Source organism: Zalophus californianus, chromosome 2 (assembly GCF_009762305.2).
Source record: "Zalophus californianus isolate mZalCal1 chromosome 2, mZalCal1.pri.v2, whole genome shotgun sequence".
NCBI classification, from domain to species: Eukaryota; Metazoa; Chordata; class Mammalia; order Carnivora; family Otariidae; genus Zalophus; species Zalophus californianus.
The window spans coordinates 133692871-133710160 of NC_045596.1; the positions used below are offsets into that span (position 1 = coordinate 133692871).

Below are 17290 nucleotides of genomic sequence, written 5' to 3' on the forward strand. Positions count from 1 at the left end.
AGGTCTTGGGAGAAGGGGAGAAGGGAAGAATGGGTTTCAGCTATGCTAGGAAGTAGGATTGGCAAGACTCGGTGACTAAGGGGCCACAGGATGTGGAGGAGGCAGGAGGAACCAAGGGTGACTCTCCAGTTTCTAACTCAGGTAAACAAGCAGAGGTTAATGGCATTAACTAGTATAAGGAAAGCAGGAGGCCAATCCAGAGAGTGGATTGTAATTAAGAAATAGGAAACTGGCTCTAAAGAGATGGATTGGAGCAGAAGCTAGAATGTGGAAGTCCAGGTACATGAGTAGAGTAAGGTTTGGAGGGCCAGAATTGAGACCAGAGCCACTGAGCTTTGTTAATCTCACCACCTTAATTTAGGCTTCGATTCTCTTCCTCATCAAAATGTTTGACTCATTGACAAGAAAAATAATTTCCTCATTCACTGAGCAACTGCATTTCCTCTGTTCTTAAAAGTAGTAGAATAAACAGAAGATCAATATGAGAAAAACTTTGATAATGTACTTTCAAACACTTTTCAAGTGTTTTATTTTTTTAAGATTTTATTTATTTGAGAGTGAGAGCGTGAGTGCGCACAAGCAGTGGGGAGGGGCACAGGGAGAGGGAGAAGCAGACTCCTCACCGAGCAGGGAGCCTCATGATGCTGGACTCCATCCCAGGACCCTGGGATCATGACCTGAGCTAGAGGCAGATGCTTAACCGACTGAGCCACCCAGGTACCCCTTTATTCAGGTGTTTGTTTGTTTTTTTAATTTTTTTAAATCTTATTTATTTGACAGAGAGAGACACAGTGAGAGAGGGAACACAAGCAGGGAGGAGTGGGAGAGGGAGAAGCAGGCCCCCCACGGAGCAGGGAGCCCAACACAGGGCTCCATCCCAGGACCCTGGGATCATGACCTGAGCTGAAAGCAGATGCTTAACGACTGAGCCACCCAGGTGCCCCTCAGGTGTTTTAAAATGAACCTTCAGCGTAAGAATACACATCATCATAGTATTCAGATAGGACATGTGTTTTGGCCACAATACAGGTAGAGAATGGACCCCACCCAAAATACAGTTTGCATGTCAAGACTGATGACAACAACACACATGCCAAGAGCATATGAAAATATTTATCATTCACATAATGATGCTTTCTGGTGAGAGCAGGGTGGGCTTCCCAAGCTGGTCAGCAAATGACTTGAGAGACAGGGAAAGGAGATGATCTTGGGGTTTTTATGGTGGTTAGGAGGTAGGCCCAGGGTGAGGGCTTCCACACAAGTCTGAACTTCCCACTGGTTCCAAAGGAGAGAGCCCCTGGGCTTTCTTATCACCTTGCCTAGATGTGAGGCAGAAAGGGAAGGGGGTTGAGGGGAGAAGCTGAAAAGGTATCAGCAGTTAAACATGAAAAACTGGAGTCACACACTTTATTGCAACGCAGGTCACCATTGAATGATGCAAACTGACATCTCATTTGTATCTGAATTCTTTATTGACTTAACTGCTGCAGTGCTTTGTAAAGAGGGGCAAGAGTCCAGGAGGGTACTGTTTGTTTGCTGTCTGGCCATGGCATCCTGTTGACCTTGCATGTACACATATAGGCAAAGGCTTGAACTCAGCTTATCTGAGTCTTGGCAGTACAACTTGTGCTCCTTGGGGAACACAAGAGAATGGGAGGCCTCTAAGGAGCTGCTGGGGGGGACATCCCCCACTCACTTCTTTGTCTCCCCTGGGAAGTTGTCATGAAACAGTTTCCCATCACCTCCAGGGCGCAGATAAGATTTGGAGCTTTCTGCCCAGCCCACCTGAGACTCGAGGTGCAGAACAGAAGACTGCTTAGCTGTAGTCTACAGCTGGCTCCCCAGCACCAGGGTCTCCTACAAATTGTGGAGCGCGCATCTGATCCCTTTTGTGTCAGTATTGTCCTTTGTGGTGTGTGGGGCAAGGGACTGGCACTTTTGGTTTATCCTTCTTTCCACAGTCTATGTAAGAAACTGTCCCAATCTAAAAATGTCTTGTTGTATCATTACTGTCAAATCTTTACTTTGGGCTTTGCCTTGCCTTCTATATATGAAGTTGGTAGTCTATAATGTAGCTTGGACAGAACTCAATTTCTTCATTTCATTATAATTCTCATATTTCAAGTCAGACCTCTGGTATTCTGGAATGGGTATGTATCTTCTTCAGTTTCAGAAATTTGCTAACTTTTGCTTTAGTTTTTTCCTCTCTACATTTGCGTTCTTATTACCTGTTTAAGAAAAAGTAGAATAAAAGAGTAATGCAAATAGCAACCCAAACTGTAAAGGGATCTAGGAATAATTCTAAAAAAAACCCAAACAGATGTGTGATACAGTTATGGAGAGATTCAAAAACTTGATTAAAAGAAGACCTAAATGGACTGGGAGCAAGATGGCAGAGGAGTAGGAGACCTGGATTTCGTCTGGTCCCAGGAATTCAGCTGGATAGGGATCAAACCATTCTGAACACCTACGAACTCAACAGGAGATCAAAGAAAAAAATAGCAACAACTCTCTGAACAGAAAAGGGACCACTTTCTGGAAGGTAGGACGTGCAGAGAAGTGAATCCGAGGCGATATTTGGGAGGATAGACAGCGGGGGAGGGGGCCTCGGTCGGCCGCCTCTGGCAAGTGATAGAGCAGCGGAGCACAAAATCGGAACTTTTAGAAGTGGGCTCTGCTGAGGGACGTCGCTCTAGTGGCTAAGCAGGGGGTAGAACCCTTGCAGGACAGTGTGGTCTCAGGACCCTCGGGGTCACAGAAAGACTGGGGGTGCCTGAGTGTAGCAGAGCTCCAGGGTATCGGAGCGGGGAAGCTAGCTGCAGAGGCGGAGCTGAGGAGCGGGCTCTCAGCTCGGGGTTGCCATAAACCATGATCCATGGCACAGTCGGGCCACTGGTCCTCCAGCAGGAACCCAACAAGCGGCATATCTGGGGAGACCCTTGTCTTCCCCCCGGGAGGAGCAGCACGGGAGCACACCCCAGGGATCTGCTGGGTTTGGAGACTCCACACGGAGTCCGGTGCCAGAGATAGAAACGTTCGGTCACAGGCCGGGTGAGCATGGAGTGCAGCTGGAGACCGGGGAGACGGGAGTGATTGACTGCTTTTCTCTGGGAGCGCACTGAGGAGCGGGGCCCCGAGTTCTTGGCTCCTCCGGGGCGGAGATTGGGAGGCCGCCATTTTCACTCTCATCCTCCAAAGCTGTATGGAAAGCTTGCAGGGAACAAAATCTGAGAGCAAACCCAAGCAGATTACTTAGCCTGGACCCGGCAAGGGCAGGGCAAAGACATTTGGGAACCACGGCAATAGGCCTCTCCCCCAGAAGATCAGCAAGAACAGCCCGCCAAGACCAAGTTTACCAATCAATGAGAACAACAGAACTCCAGCGCTAGGGGAATACTGCACATAGAATTCATGCCTTTTTTACCATGATTGTCTAGTCTTTCAAAGTTAATTTTTTAACTTTTTTTTTAATTTTTCTTTTTCCTTTTTCAACCAACATCTTATCCCTTTTTAAAAAAAAATACTTTTCATTTTTCATTTTTAGAGTCATATTCTATCCCTTCATAGTAGTTACCCTTATTTTTGGTATATATATATATATAAGTTGTTCTCTCTTTAAAATTTTGGGATACAGTTTCTTCTAACAGATCAAAATATACCCTAAATCTCTAGTGTATGGCTTTGTTCTGGTCTCCTGCCTGATCACATTCTCTCCCTTTTTTTTTTTTAAATCCTCTTCTTTTTTCAACCAACTTGCTATCAATTCCTTTTATAAAATCTTATAATTTTCAACGTTACAGTCATACTCCATTTCTTCATCGTATTAACCCTTATTTTTGTACATATGTTTTTCTTTCTTTAAAATTTTGGGAGACACTTTCTTCTAAAAGACCAAAATATGCCCCAAATCCAGTGTGTGGTACTGATCTATGCACCAGTCTGATCACATTTGATCATACTCTGTTTTTTTGTTTTGTTTTGTTTTTGTTTTTATCTTTATCTTTTCCTTTTTTTTTTTTTTTCATTTTTCTTTCTTTCCCTTTCTTTTCCACCAGTTTCAGGTCTTTTCTGATTTGTTTAGTGTATATTTTTCTGGGGACGTTGTTACCCTGTTAGCATTTTGTTCTCTCATTGATCTATTCTCTGGACAAATGACAAGATGGAAAAAATGACCTCAACAAAAAGAACAAGAGGCAGTACTGACTGCCAGGGACCTACTCAATACGGACATTAGTAAGATGTCAGAACTAGAGTTCAGAATGATGATTTTAAAGATACTAGCTGGGCTTGAAAAAAGCATGAAAGTTATTAGAGAAACTCTTTCTGGAGAAATAAAAGAACTAAAGTCTAACCAAGTTGAAATAAAAAAGGCTATTAATGAGGTGCAATAAAAAATGGAGGCTCTAACTGCTAGGATAAATGAGGCAGAAGAGAGAATTAGTGATATAGAAGACCAAATGATGGAGAATAAAGAAGCTGAGAAAAAGAGAGATAAACAACTACTGGATCACGAGGGGAGAATTCAATAGATAAGTGATACCATAAGACGAAACAACATTAGAATAATTGGGATCCCAGAAGAAGAAGGAAGAGAGAGAGGGGCAGAAGGTATATTGGAGCAAATTATAGCAGAGAACTTCCCTACTGTGGGGAAGGAAACAGGCATCAAAATCCAGGAGGCACAGAGAACCCCTCTCAAAATCAATAAAAATAGGTCAACACCCCGACATCTAATAGTAAAACTTACGAGTCTCAGAGACAAAGAGAAAATCCCGAAAGCAGCTCAGGAGGAGAGATCTATAACCTACAATGGTAGAAACATTAGATTGGCAACAGACCTATCCACAGAGACCTGGCAGGCCAGAAAGGATTGGCATGATATATTCAGAGCACTAAACGGGAAAAATATGCAGCCAAGAATACTATATCCAGCTAGGCTGTCATTGAAAATAGAAGGAGAGATAAAAAGCTTCCAGGACAAACAAAAACTAAAGGAATTTGCAAACACGAAACCAGCCGTACAAGAAATATTGAAAGGAGTCCTCTAAGCAAAGAGAGAGCCTAAAAGTAACATAGACCAGAAAGGAACACAGACAATATACATTAACAGTCACCTAATAGGCAATACAATGGCACTAAATTCATATCTTTCAATAATTACCTTGAATGTAAATGGGCTAAATGCCCCAATCAAAAGACACATGCTATCAGATTGCATAAAAAAAATAAGACCTATCGATAAGGTGTCTGCAAGAGACTCATTTTAAACCCAAAGACGACCCCAGATTGAAAGTGAGGGGGTGGAAAACCATTTACCATGCTAATAGACACCAAAAGAAAGCTGGGGTGGCAATCCTTGTATTAGACAAATTAGATTTTAAACCAAAGACTGTAATAAGAGATGAGGAAGAACACTGTATCTTACTTAAAGGGTCTCTCCAACAAGAAGATCTAACAATTGTAATTATCTATGCCCCTAACGTGGGAGCAGCCAGTTATTTAAGGCAATTAATAACAAAAACAAAGACGCACATCGACAACAATACAATAGTAGTGGGGGACTTTAACATCCCCCTCACTGAAATGGACAGATCATCTAAGCAAAAGATCAACAAGGAAATAAAGACTTTAAATGACACACTGGACCAAATGGACTTCACGGATATATTCAGAACATTCCATCCCAATGCAACAGAATACACATTCCTCTCTAGTGCCCATGGAACATTCTCCAGAATAGATCACATCCTAGGTCACAAATCAGGTCTCAACCGGTACCAAAAGATTGGGATCATTCCCTGCACATTTTCAGAGGATGACGCTTTGAAACTAGAACTCAATCACAAGAGGAAAGTCTGAAAGAACTCAAATACATGGAGGCTAAAGAGCATCCTACTAAAGAATGAATCTGTCAACCAGGAAATTAAAGAAGAATTTAAAAAATTCATGGAAACAAATGAAAATGAAAACACAACTGTTCAAAATTGTTGGGATACAGCAAAAGCAGTCCTAAGAGGAAAATATTTAGCAATACAAGCTTTTCTCAAGAAACAAGAAATGTCTCAAATACACAACCTAACCCTACACCTAAAGGAGCTGGAGAAAGAACAGCAAAAAAAGCCTAAACCCAGCAGGAGAAGAGAAATAATAAAGATCAGAGCAGAAATCAATGAAATAGAAACCAAAAGAACAGTAGAACAGATCAACGAAACTAGGAGCTTGTTCTTTGAAAGAATTAACAAGATTGATAAACCCCTGGCCAGACTTATCAAAAAGAAAAGTGAAATGACCCAAATCAACAAAATCATGAATGAAAGAGGAGAGATCACAACCAACACCAAAGAAATGCAAACAATTATAAGAACATATTATGAGCAACTCTATGCCAGCAAATTAGATAATCTGGAAGAAATGGGTGCATTCCTAGAGATTTATCAACTACCAAAACTGAACCAGGAAGAAACAGAAAACCTGAACAGACATAACCACTAAGGAAATTGAAGCAGTCATCAAAAATCTCCCAACAAACAAAAGCCCAGGTCCAGATGGCTTCCCAGGGGAATTCTGCCAAACATTTCAAGAAGAATTAATACCTATTCTTCTAAAACTGTTCCAAAAAATAGAAATGGAAGGAAAACTTCCAAACTCATTTTATGAGGCCACCATTACCTTGATCCCCAAACCGGACAAAAACCCCATCAAAGAGGAGAATTACAAACCAATATCCTTGATGAACATGGATGCCAAAATTCTCACCAAAATACTAGCCAGTAGGATCCAACAGTACATTAAAAGGATTATTCACCACAACCAAGTGGGATTTATCCCTGGGCTGCAAGATTGGTTCAACATCCGCAAATCAATCAATGTGATCCAATTCATTAATAAAAGAAAGAACAAGAACCATATGACCCTCTCAATAGATGCAGAAAAAGCATTTGACAAAGTACAGCATCCTTTCTTGATCAAAACTCTTCAAAGTATAGGGATAGAGGGTACATACCTCAATATCATAAAAGCCATCTATGAATATCCCACAGCGAATATCATTCTCAATGGGGAAAACTGAGAGCTTTTCCCCTAAGGTCAGGAACACTACAGGGATGTCCACTATCACCACTGCTATTCAACATAGTACTAGAAGTCCTAGCCACGGCAATCAGACAACAAAAAGAAAGAAAAGGCATTCAATTTGGCAAAGAGGAAGTCAAACTCCCACTCTTTACAGGTGATATACTTTATGTGGAAAACCCAAAAGACTCCACCCCAAAACTGCTAGAACTCATACAGGAATTCAGTAAAGTGGCAGGATATAAAATCAATGCACAGACATCAGTGGCATTCCTATACACCAACAACAAGACAGAAGAGAGAGAAATTAAGGAGTCGATCCCATTTACAATTGCACCCAAAACCATAAGATACCTAGGAATAAATCTAACCAAAGAGGCAAAGAATCCGTACTCTTGAAAACTATGAAATAGTCATGAAAGAAATTGAGGAAGACACAAAGAAATGGAAAAACGTTCCATGCTCATGGATTGGAAGAAAAATATTGTGAAGATGTCAATTCTACCTAGAGCAATGTGCACATTCACTGCAATCCCCATCAAAATACCATCCACTTTTTTCAAAGAAATGGAACAAATAATCCTAAAATTTGTATGGAACCAGAAAAGACCCCGAATAGCCAGAGGAATGTGGAAAAGGAAAAGCAAAGCTGGCGGCATCACAATAACGGACTTCCAGCTCTATTACAAAGCTGTCATCATCAAGACAGTATGGTACTGGCACAAAAACAGACACATTGATCAGTGGAACAGAATAGAGAGCCCAGAAATGGACCCGCAACTCTATGGTCAACTCACCTTTGACAAAGCAGGAAAGAATGTCCAATGGAAAGAAGACAGTCTCTTCAACAAATGGTGTTGGGAAAATTGGACAGCCACATGCAGAGAAATGAAACTGGGCCATTTCCTTACACCACACACAAAAATAGACTCAACATGGTTGAAAGACCTAAATGTGAGACAGGAGTCCATTAAAATCCTAAAGGAGAACACAGGTAGCAACCTCTTTGACCTAAGCCGCAGCAACTTCTTCCTAGAAACATCACCAAAGGCAAGGGAAGCAAGGGGAAAAATGAGGACTTCATCAAGATAAAAAGCTTTTGCATAGCAAAAGAAACAGTCAACAAATCCAAAAGACAACTGACAGAATGGGAGAAGATATTTGCAAATGACCTATCAGAGAAAGGGCTAGTATCCAAAATTTATAAAGAACTTCTTAAACTCAACACCCAAAGAACAAATAATCCAATCAAGAAATGGGCAGAAGACATGAACAGACATTTTTCCAAAGAAGACATCCAAATGGCCGACAGACACATGAAAAAGTGCTCCACATCGCTCAGCCTCAGGGAAATCCAAATCAGAACCTCAATGAGATTCACTTCACACCAGTTAGAATGGCTAAAATTAACAAGTCAGGAAACAACAGATGTTGGCGGGGATGCGGAGAAAGGGGAACCCTCCTACACTGTTGGTGGGAATGCAAGCTGGTGCAGCCACTCTGGAAAACAGTATGGAGGTTTGTCAAAAAGTTGAAAATAGAGCTACCATACCATCCAGCCATTGCACTACTGGGTATTTACCCCAAAGATACATATGTAGGGATCTGAAGGGGTACATGCATCCCAATGTTTATAGCAGCAATGTCCACAATAGCCAAACTGTGGAAAGAGCCAAGATGTCCATCGACAGATGAATGGATAAAGAAGTAGTATACACACACACACACACACACACACACACACACACACACACACACACACACACACACACAATGGAATATTATGCAGCCATCAAAAGGAATGAAATCTTGCCATTTGCAGTGACGTGGATGGAACTGGAAAGTGTTATGCTGAGTGAAATAAGTCAATCAGAGAAAGACATGTATCATATGACCTCACTGATATGAGGAATTCTTAATCTCAGGCAACAAACAGAGGGTTGCTGGAGTCTTGGGGGGTGGGAGGGATGGGGTGGGTGGCTGGGTGATAGACAATGGGGAGGGTATGTGGTATGGTGAGCGCTGTGAATTGTGCAGGACTGTTGAATCACAGATCTGTACTGCTGAAACAAATAATACATTATATTAAAAAAAAAAAAAGGCGGGGAAGAATGAAGGGGGGGAAATCGGAGGGGGAGACGAACCAGGAGAGACGATGGACTCTGAAAAACAAACTGAGGGTTCTAGAGGGGAGGGAGGTAGGGGGAGGGGTTGGCCTGGTGATGGGTATTAAAGAGGGCATGTTCTGCATGGAGCACTGGGTGTTATACGCAAACAATGAATCATGGAACACTGCATCAAAAACTAATGATGTAATGTATGGCGATTAACATAACATAATAATAATAAAAAGAAGACCTAAATGTATTATGCTAAGCGAAGTAAGTCAATCAGAGAAAGACAGTTACCATATGATCTCACTTGTGTGGAATTTAACAAACAAAACAGAGGATCATAGGGGAAGAGAGGAAGAAATAAGATGAAACTGGAGAGGGAGACAAACCATAAGAGACTCTTAATCATAGGAAACAACCTGAGGGTTGCTGGATTGGGGGGTGGCTGGGGTGATGGGGTAAGTAGGTGATAGAAATTAAGGAGGGCATGTGATGTAATGAGCACTGGGTATTATATAAGACTGATGCATCATTCACCTCTACCTCTGAAATCAATAATACATTATATGTTAATTGCATTTAAATTAAAAAATGTTAAAAAAATAAAATAGAAGAAACTATGTCTCAAAGGAAAAAATTTTAAAAATAAGACGTAAATGAATGGAGAAAGAGATGAAGTTTCACAAATAAATATAAATTCAGTGTAATTTCAATTAAAATCCCTTGTGAAGCTAGACAAAATAACTCTTATTTATATGGAAGGGCAAGGAACCAAGAGAGTTTTTATACTTCCCCAAAGTCTTTGTAGACAGTTCAGTCTTAGATTACAGATTATGGATTAAAAGGCACAGAAAGGTTAAATAACTTGACAAATAAATGTAGAGAGTGAGCTTACCACCGCGGCTGGGATAGTTTACGTCCTAAGTAAGGAATTTAATTTAAGGTGTTTTCAATGGAGTGTAATTCAGTGCTAAAACTTAATGAGCTATCAAACCATGAAAAGATATGGAGGAAACTTAAATGCATATTACTGAGTGAAAGAAGCCAATCTGAGAAGGCTACATCCTGCATGATTTCAAGTGTATGACATTCTGGAAAAGGCAGAACTTACAGAAACAGTAAAAAGATCAGTGGTCACCAGGAGTTGGGGACAGGGGCAAGGAGGGATGAATAGTTGGAATCCAGAGGATTTTAGGGAGCTGAAATTATTTTGATTGATAGTGGGTACATGTCATTGTACATTTGTCTAAACTCATAGAAAGTACAACACTGAGAGTGAACCCTAAGGTGAAGTATGGACTCTGGGTGATAATTATGTTTCAGTGTAGGTTCATCAGTTGTAAAATATACCCTCTGGTGAGTGATGCTGATCCCAGGGGAGGCTTTGTGTATGTGAGAGCAGGGGCCGTATGGAGGGAAATCTCTGTATCTTCCACTCAGTTTTGCTGTCAACCTAAAAGTACTCTAAAAAATAAAGTCTTAATTTAAAAAATTAAGGTGTGTTGAAATCATGATGGTGAGGACATTTTCTTTGTCTTTTCACTGGGGACTTGATAGGAATTTTATTAAAACTTGAAGTTCCTGGGATGCTTTTGAAGACCCTTTATAGTCTTAAAATCACTCTGTGATTTGGTAACTACAGTGTACTAACTAAAATTTTATTTGCCTAGTAATGTATTCGGTTTATTAAAAATGGCATTTTCCTATCAGACAATAATCACAGCTCTATTAATTGACCTTTTTAAATACCTCTATTCTGTTGTTGAGAAATACAACTACTAAACTTTAAGGAACCTTATAGTTTTCAAGTGTTTAAGTAAGCAGAAAACTCTTAAGAGAAGTACTGTCAGTGTTACAGTAAAAAAGATCATTCCTGCCTTTTGGATGTAGTACCGTCTGTGTCAAACAGAAAAAGTGTTCAAGTTCAGAGCTACACCACTGCTATCCACCACCACCACAAAACAAAACAATTTTTTAAAATGAAGGTAGGAGGAAAAAGAGAATATCCAAATGCTGTGTATACAGCTTTGACCACAGGAAACTTTCAACAAATTCAGACTTGGAATTCTCTCTAGAAATTTGTTTCTCTAATGCTTTGTTTTCTGTCATAATTATCAATTGAGACAGACATCATTGATCTTCGTATAACCATTTGCTCACTCTTTGTGGATTAGTACCTCTTGAGCATCTTACGTACTGGGCATTTTTGTAGGATATGGGGATAGATCAGTGATCAAATAGACATGATCCCTGATCTCATGGAGTTTATATTCAATAAAGGAAGCAGATCATAGACAGTAAAATGTAGGTAAGCACTTATCACTGAGGAAAATAAGACATAAGAGATGCTCGTGGAAGGCCTCTCCAAGAAGATGAAGTTCTCAGCTGACTGGAATGCTGGTGGTAACCAGAGCACAGAGCATTTTAGGCATGGGAACAGCTAGTACAGAGACCTAGAGTGGAAAGAGTCTTCGGAGCTCTGTGTATAAGAAATAGAAGGCTGGAATATAGTAAGGGGAGGGTAGTGTAAGATGAGCTTGGAGAGGAAATAAGGGGCCTCATCACATTAATATATTTTTTTATTGTGTGGGATTGTTTCCAAATACACGAAGCCTGGTGTCTGTCCAAGCTGCAGAAGAGACAGAAGAGTCTAGCCAACCATCAAATGCATTAAATGTTAATAGAACAGATAGCCGAATCCACCCTCTTCTCATGAAAATGGCAATGAGTTAGAGGCCCAAATTAAGGTTGTTCTTCCATTTGAGACTTACTAACTGTATTGCTTCCTAGAGTATGTGATTGACAATTATGTAACACAGTACTTTAATGTAAAAATTGTATTAAATAATACTAAAATATTTTTGATAAGGAAATGCTGGGTAGCCCTAAGCCAGCACTTTAGCTTAATGATATTTTTATTCAGAATTTTGTAATGAAAAAAGGAATATCTTCTCCTTTTTTTATTAATTTTTTTCCTTTCCCTTTCATGTGTCTATTACAAGTCCTAGGTTGTTTTCATGATTAACTAATCAGAACTAATAACCTTTCAGCACTCTGAAATGTCTTACTTTGCTTTCCTGTTCCGAGAATTATCAGAGGAAGTAAATAGCCAGCATTTATTGTGTACGGCACTGGGCTAAGTGTATTGATTTGTCTAATACTCGCAGGAACCTTATGAAATAGGTCAGTGCTTCTCAAACTTTTCTTTTGTCTGCAGTTCTTGCTACTGCATTTTATATTATGATCCAGTAACATCTTTACATATAACAAAAGTTTCATCAGTTAATATTAGCATTGCAATATTCTCTTGTTTTCTTTTAAATGTTGGTGTCAGTTCACTAAATAATTCAAACTCACTAGCAGATTGCAGTTCTCATGAAAAATACTGAGGTGTGATACTTTACTGTCCTCATTTTAGAGATGAGAAAGCTGACAGGTTGGTATTACAACTGGTGAGTGGCCCAGCTAGGATTTGAATCGGGAGCCTGGGCTCTTACTCAGTTTACTAAACTGAATTATACAGCAATACATAGAATTTCCAGAATAAATCTGGCCCTCAGAGTCCTTTCCATCTTGCTTCTGTGACAGGGAAAAAAATGTTTATAATACAAGTACTACTACCCCTCAGCCCTGTCCTCCACCTGCCAAGAAATTGATTGGATCAGCATAAGATAGGAAGAGAGACAGGGGACCCTGAAGATTTAGGAATGGGGAATGAAGCGCTTGTGTACTTCATAGGGAACTTTTAGAGTTCGGGGATGGGGCACAGATGTCTAATTGGCATTTTTTATTAAGTAATTTTGTGTGGTTTTGAGGAAAAACTCTCTTCTGTCTCTCTTCAAAATTTTCAGTAAAGTTACCCACCACTGGTAAATCTCCAAAATCAAATCCAGGTCAGAACAAAGGCAACCTGTTGGGGCCAGCCACATCTGGGCAATAATTTAGGGAAGAAGTGCCATACATTCACTAAGTATTTATTAATTACTTTAATAAATTATCCAAGGAGCTGTCCTGGATACAAAGATAGGAAGATAGCAAACAAATTTGTTAATGGATATTGACTAGATTAGAAGAAAAGCATCTCAATATACTTCTGTTGTGGAAAGAACCTTGAGCCATTTTGCATCTAATTTTGTAGCCTGGCAAGTTCACTGCTATTCATGTAGACTTAAAGCTCCATGCCAGCAAATATGTGTCTGTCTTATCCACCACTGCATCCCAGTTGCCTGGCACATTGTACACACTCCAGTATTTGCTTATTGGGTGTTGACTAAAGCCAAGTAACTCTTGTAGTATTTAAGAAATCAGGTCTGGGAGTCAGGTTATTTACATCTGCCTGTAAAAGTGTAAATTAAAATGTAAAACTTCATATGGGGAAATGCCTTATCAAGGGATATCCATGAGCATAGTACACTATGTATGCTGAAATCAATTTCCTTTGTCCTGTGATTTGCTTCTGAAAACAGTGCCCAGCTTTCAGTAGGACCCCATTTCATTTTCCACTGGACTGAGTGACATTTCAGTATCTAATTCCTTAGCCTGAGGAAAGTAAAAGGAAAAAAGTCTGTCTCCTTCTTTCATTCTTCCAAACTAGTAGACATCTGTCAAGCAGCTCTGATTTGTAAGAATCCCTTTGCCTACCCTGAAAGGGACCAGTCCCTCCCTGCCTGTTAGAGAAGTCTGGGCTGGCAGGTCAGCTCACACTGAGAGCCCAAGCGGAGGCATCTAATACTATATAGCAGAAAGAAGCAGAGAGAGGCCCTGAGGCAAATAAGTAATCCAAGCAGAAAATATATTTAAGACTAGAGATTGGTTTTTCACAGCCAAGGGAGTAGTGATGGGTTAGTGGGGGAGCTGGTTGCTGGAGGGGAGGGTAAGTATTGTGTATTTGGAGATAGGGGATAGGAGAGAGGATATTCTGTGGGGGAACTACTTACTTGGCTAGAATTCACTTCAAAATAGGAATAAGAGTGAAGTAGTAAAGAGGAGAAAATGTGTAAATAAACATTGTGTATGACATTACTTATCCTGTAACAATATGAACAATTAATGCTATGTGGACCATTTTTATCAGAAATCTGCATTCTGGTTAAGTGAGTGATAATTACGCTGCCTTTGTAATGTAGGGCCTGATAATTGATGCATTTGGTATGTCTGTAATCCCTATTTTTAAAATTTATTTTCCTTTTTAAAGGATGTTTTCTTTGCGGTACAGAAGTCTTTATAAGAGAGAAGTTACAGTCTCCCCCTGCTGGCTATGTCTGGTAGAACCTGAAAATTTAGGTCACTTGGCACGAAAGTTTTTGTGTGGCTATGTGAGGATTCATTTACCTCAACTTTCAACTTTCAACTTTTCTTCCTCACAGCCTCACTAAGCAGCCTTTTGATTACACCTTTTCCATCTCCAAGCTCCTCTACATCCTCTTCCAGCAGTTACCAGCGCCGCTGGCTTCGAAGTCAGACAACAAGTTTGGAAAATGGCATCATTCCAAGGAGGTGAGTTGCAAGTTTGCTCTTGATGAGAAAGGTGCTGGTTGTAGACCGCTTGAATGAACTGGCAGTGCTCACCTGTTGTCAGTGGAAAACAAAAAACAAAACCTTAAACTGCTGGATTAGCTTCAGCTTAGGCTGAAAATGGGTAAGTTAGAATTTTTATAAAAAACAATAAATATCAAGCTGAAAACCAGTCTGGTTTGGAAGACACTGGGAAACATCTGGGTCATTGTGCCATGTGTGAGCTAGATTTTGGTGTTAATTTAAAATGAGCACGCTCTCTCTTTGAATTGGCTCCCTTCCAGACGTAGCTCTCATGAGTTAGAAGGGTGGAGTAAATCTCTTCCTTGGCTTACTGTGACACCAACGTGGTCTTTGAAAACATAGGAACTCAAGGATTGTGACATACTCTTTTCATAAAACTTAAATTCTTAAACAAAATGGTCATGAATCTGATTATAAAGATGGCATCGAGGTATGTTCTGCTTTCATTGCAGTTGAATTTTAGATCTAAAGTTTAATTGTTTTGCAAAATATACGTTTTGGCTTAATATGATGTTACATCAGTAGCTTTCACCTCCTTTTCCCTATAACCCAAAACCTTAAAAGGGAATTAACATAGCTCATACCTATAAAGATTCACGTGTCAATTGTTTGATTCAGTGAGTCAGCTGGTAATCACCGTGTGTAGGGGTCCATGAGGATGTAAAGATGATTCAGATACACACCTGCATCTGTGGACCATTAGTACAGTTTCTTGACTAGTGGGGAAGACCATATGCACATAAATAATGGCATAAAGAGGTTAAACTCTAAATGCTGTGGGCAGGGCATCAAGTGCTTTGGGACTCAGAGGAGGGAGAGAACACTGGCTGGTGGTCAGGTGGGGAATTGGAGAGCCCTTCATGGGAGAGGTGGTGCTTAAAGGACAAGCTGAGAGACGAGGGTCAGGGCATGTGTTGTAGCATATGTCAGGCTGCTTGCCTCTCTTCTCTTGTTCTCACAGTCCTAGCAAGCTTGACCAAGAGAAAAAAATGGAGCTGCTTCACTCACTGAGGAACTGCTCTGTGGTTGGTGGACTTTGAGTGGAATGGTTAAGAGCTTGGAATTTGGTGTGAAGACAGGTCCCAGCTCTGCCACTCATTAGGTGTACGTGACAGCGAATTAATCTGCATTCAGAGTGTTGCTTCCTCATCTGCACTATGATCATTGTACGAGCACCAGATACCATTCTCGTTGCCGTTAACTGCAGTTGTCAGGAGCAGGCATCCCACCATTCTCACTGTCCTTACAACAGCTTCTGTGATTGAAGAGAATGATGGGTTGTAGAAGCCTTCCCCTTTAGACATCTCTTTACTAAAAGTGTTTTTCCATCCCTTCAGGTTTTTTGTTTTTAAAGATTTTTATTTATTTATTTGACAGAAAGAGAGCACAGGTAGGCAGAGCAGCAGGCAGAAGGAAAGGGAGAAGCAGACTCTCTGCTGAGCAGGGAGCCCGATGCGGGGCTCGATCCCAGGACCCTGGGATCATGACCTGAGCCGAAAGCAGACGCTTAACGACTGAGCCACCCAGGCGCCCCTATCCCTTCAGGTTTAAATCCAGAGTTGAATAGTATTCTTCATCCCACTCCTCTGAAAATTCTTCAGAACTCTAATTTGAATTGAGATCTGGCTTTGGCAACTAATGAATCTCTATTAAACTTACATGTAAAATAAGTATCTTTGGTTCAAAAATGAAAATGCAGAGCCCCTTTGTTCAGAAAGTGGGGAAAAGTGCTATTAAAGGTACTAAAATGTAAAGCTTTTCCTTTAAAAAATATTTTACTTAACAAAATGTAATAGGAATAATAGTGAAATATGAATAAAACATAAATTTATAAATTGCAAGAAATAATATTGGTATAATTTTACATAATATAATAAGTAATAATGCCATATCTTGATTTCATCATAAGACTTCTGGCTCTCCTATCTTCATTTGTTAGGTTATCAAAATTTATACTTTTTAGCAACTTTGCTTTCAGCTGATATAATTGAAAGCAGCATTAATCACTCTTGGCAAATGCCAGATGGCAAGTAATTTTTGACAATTTTTTGAGAAAGATCTTTCTGCTGATGTAATCATTACTGGAACTTTATGGGTTATGAAAACATTGGATTAAGTTTCTGACAAACTTTCAAAATATAAATTTCAGTACATCTAGATCTGATGATTCTTATGGAACAGTTTTTCTAAAAAGATTTAATTCTTCACACAAATCCATTTTGTGTAAGACTGAATTTAATTTTAAATGTAAATTTATACAAAGTTATTTTAATGTCTCCTCTGACATTTTCTGTAACTCATGGAGGTCTTACAAGCAACTGAAAGTGTCTTCATGAGTTGTAGATAATTCAAAATGCCTGTTTTTGCATTCTATCACTGCCTCTTCAATTACAAGGAAAATTAATTTTAGAGTGGATTTCCTTAATAATTTGTTTATCTGAAGCTTCATGTGAAAATAGTGAGGTTTTTTTTCTGTCCAGTGCAACAGTCTTTACATTTAACTTGTTTCTATACCTGTAGATACTTGCTTTGCAATGTTGCAATAGTTTTCAAAACTAGAGATGATA

At 39.9% G+C, this 17290-nt stretch overlaps 1 protein-coding gene across 5 annotated transcripts in view; it reads left to right on the plus strand.

Annotated features, from left to right (window-relative positions):
• Window positions 1–17290, plus strand: part of FNIP2 (folliculin interacting protein 2) — a 137820-nt gene that overhangs the window by 80917 nt on the left and 39613 nt on the right. For all 5 annotated transcript variants that reach the window (XM_027597742.2, XM_027597744.2, XM_027597741.2 and 2 more), the window contains one exon: window positions 14552–14681. In XM_027597742.2, the coding sequence (XP_027453543.1) occupies window positions 14552–14681 (130 nt within the window). The remainder of the gene's footprint in view (window positions 1–14551; window positions 14682–17290) is intronic.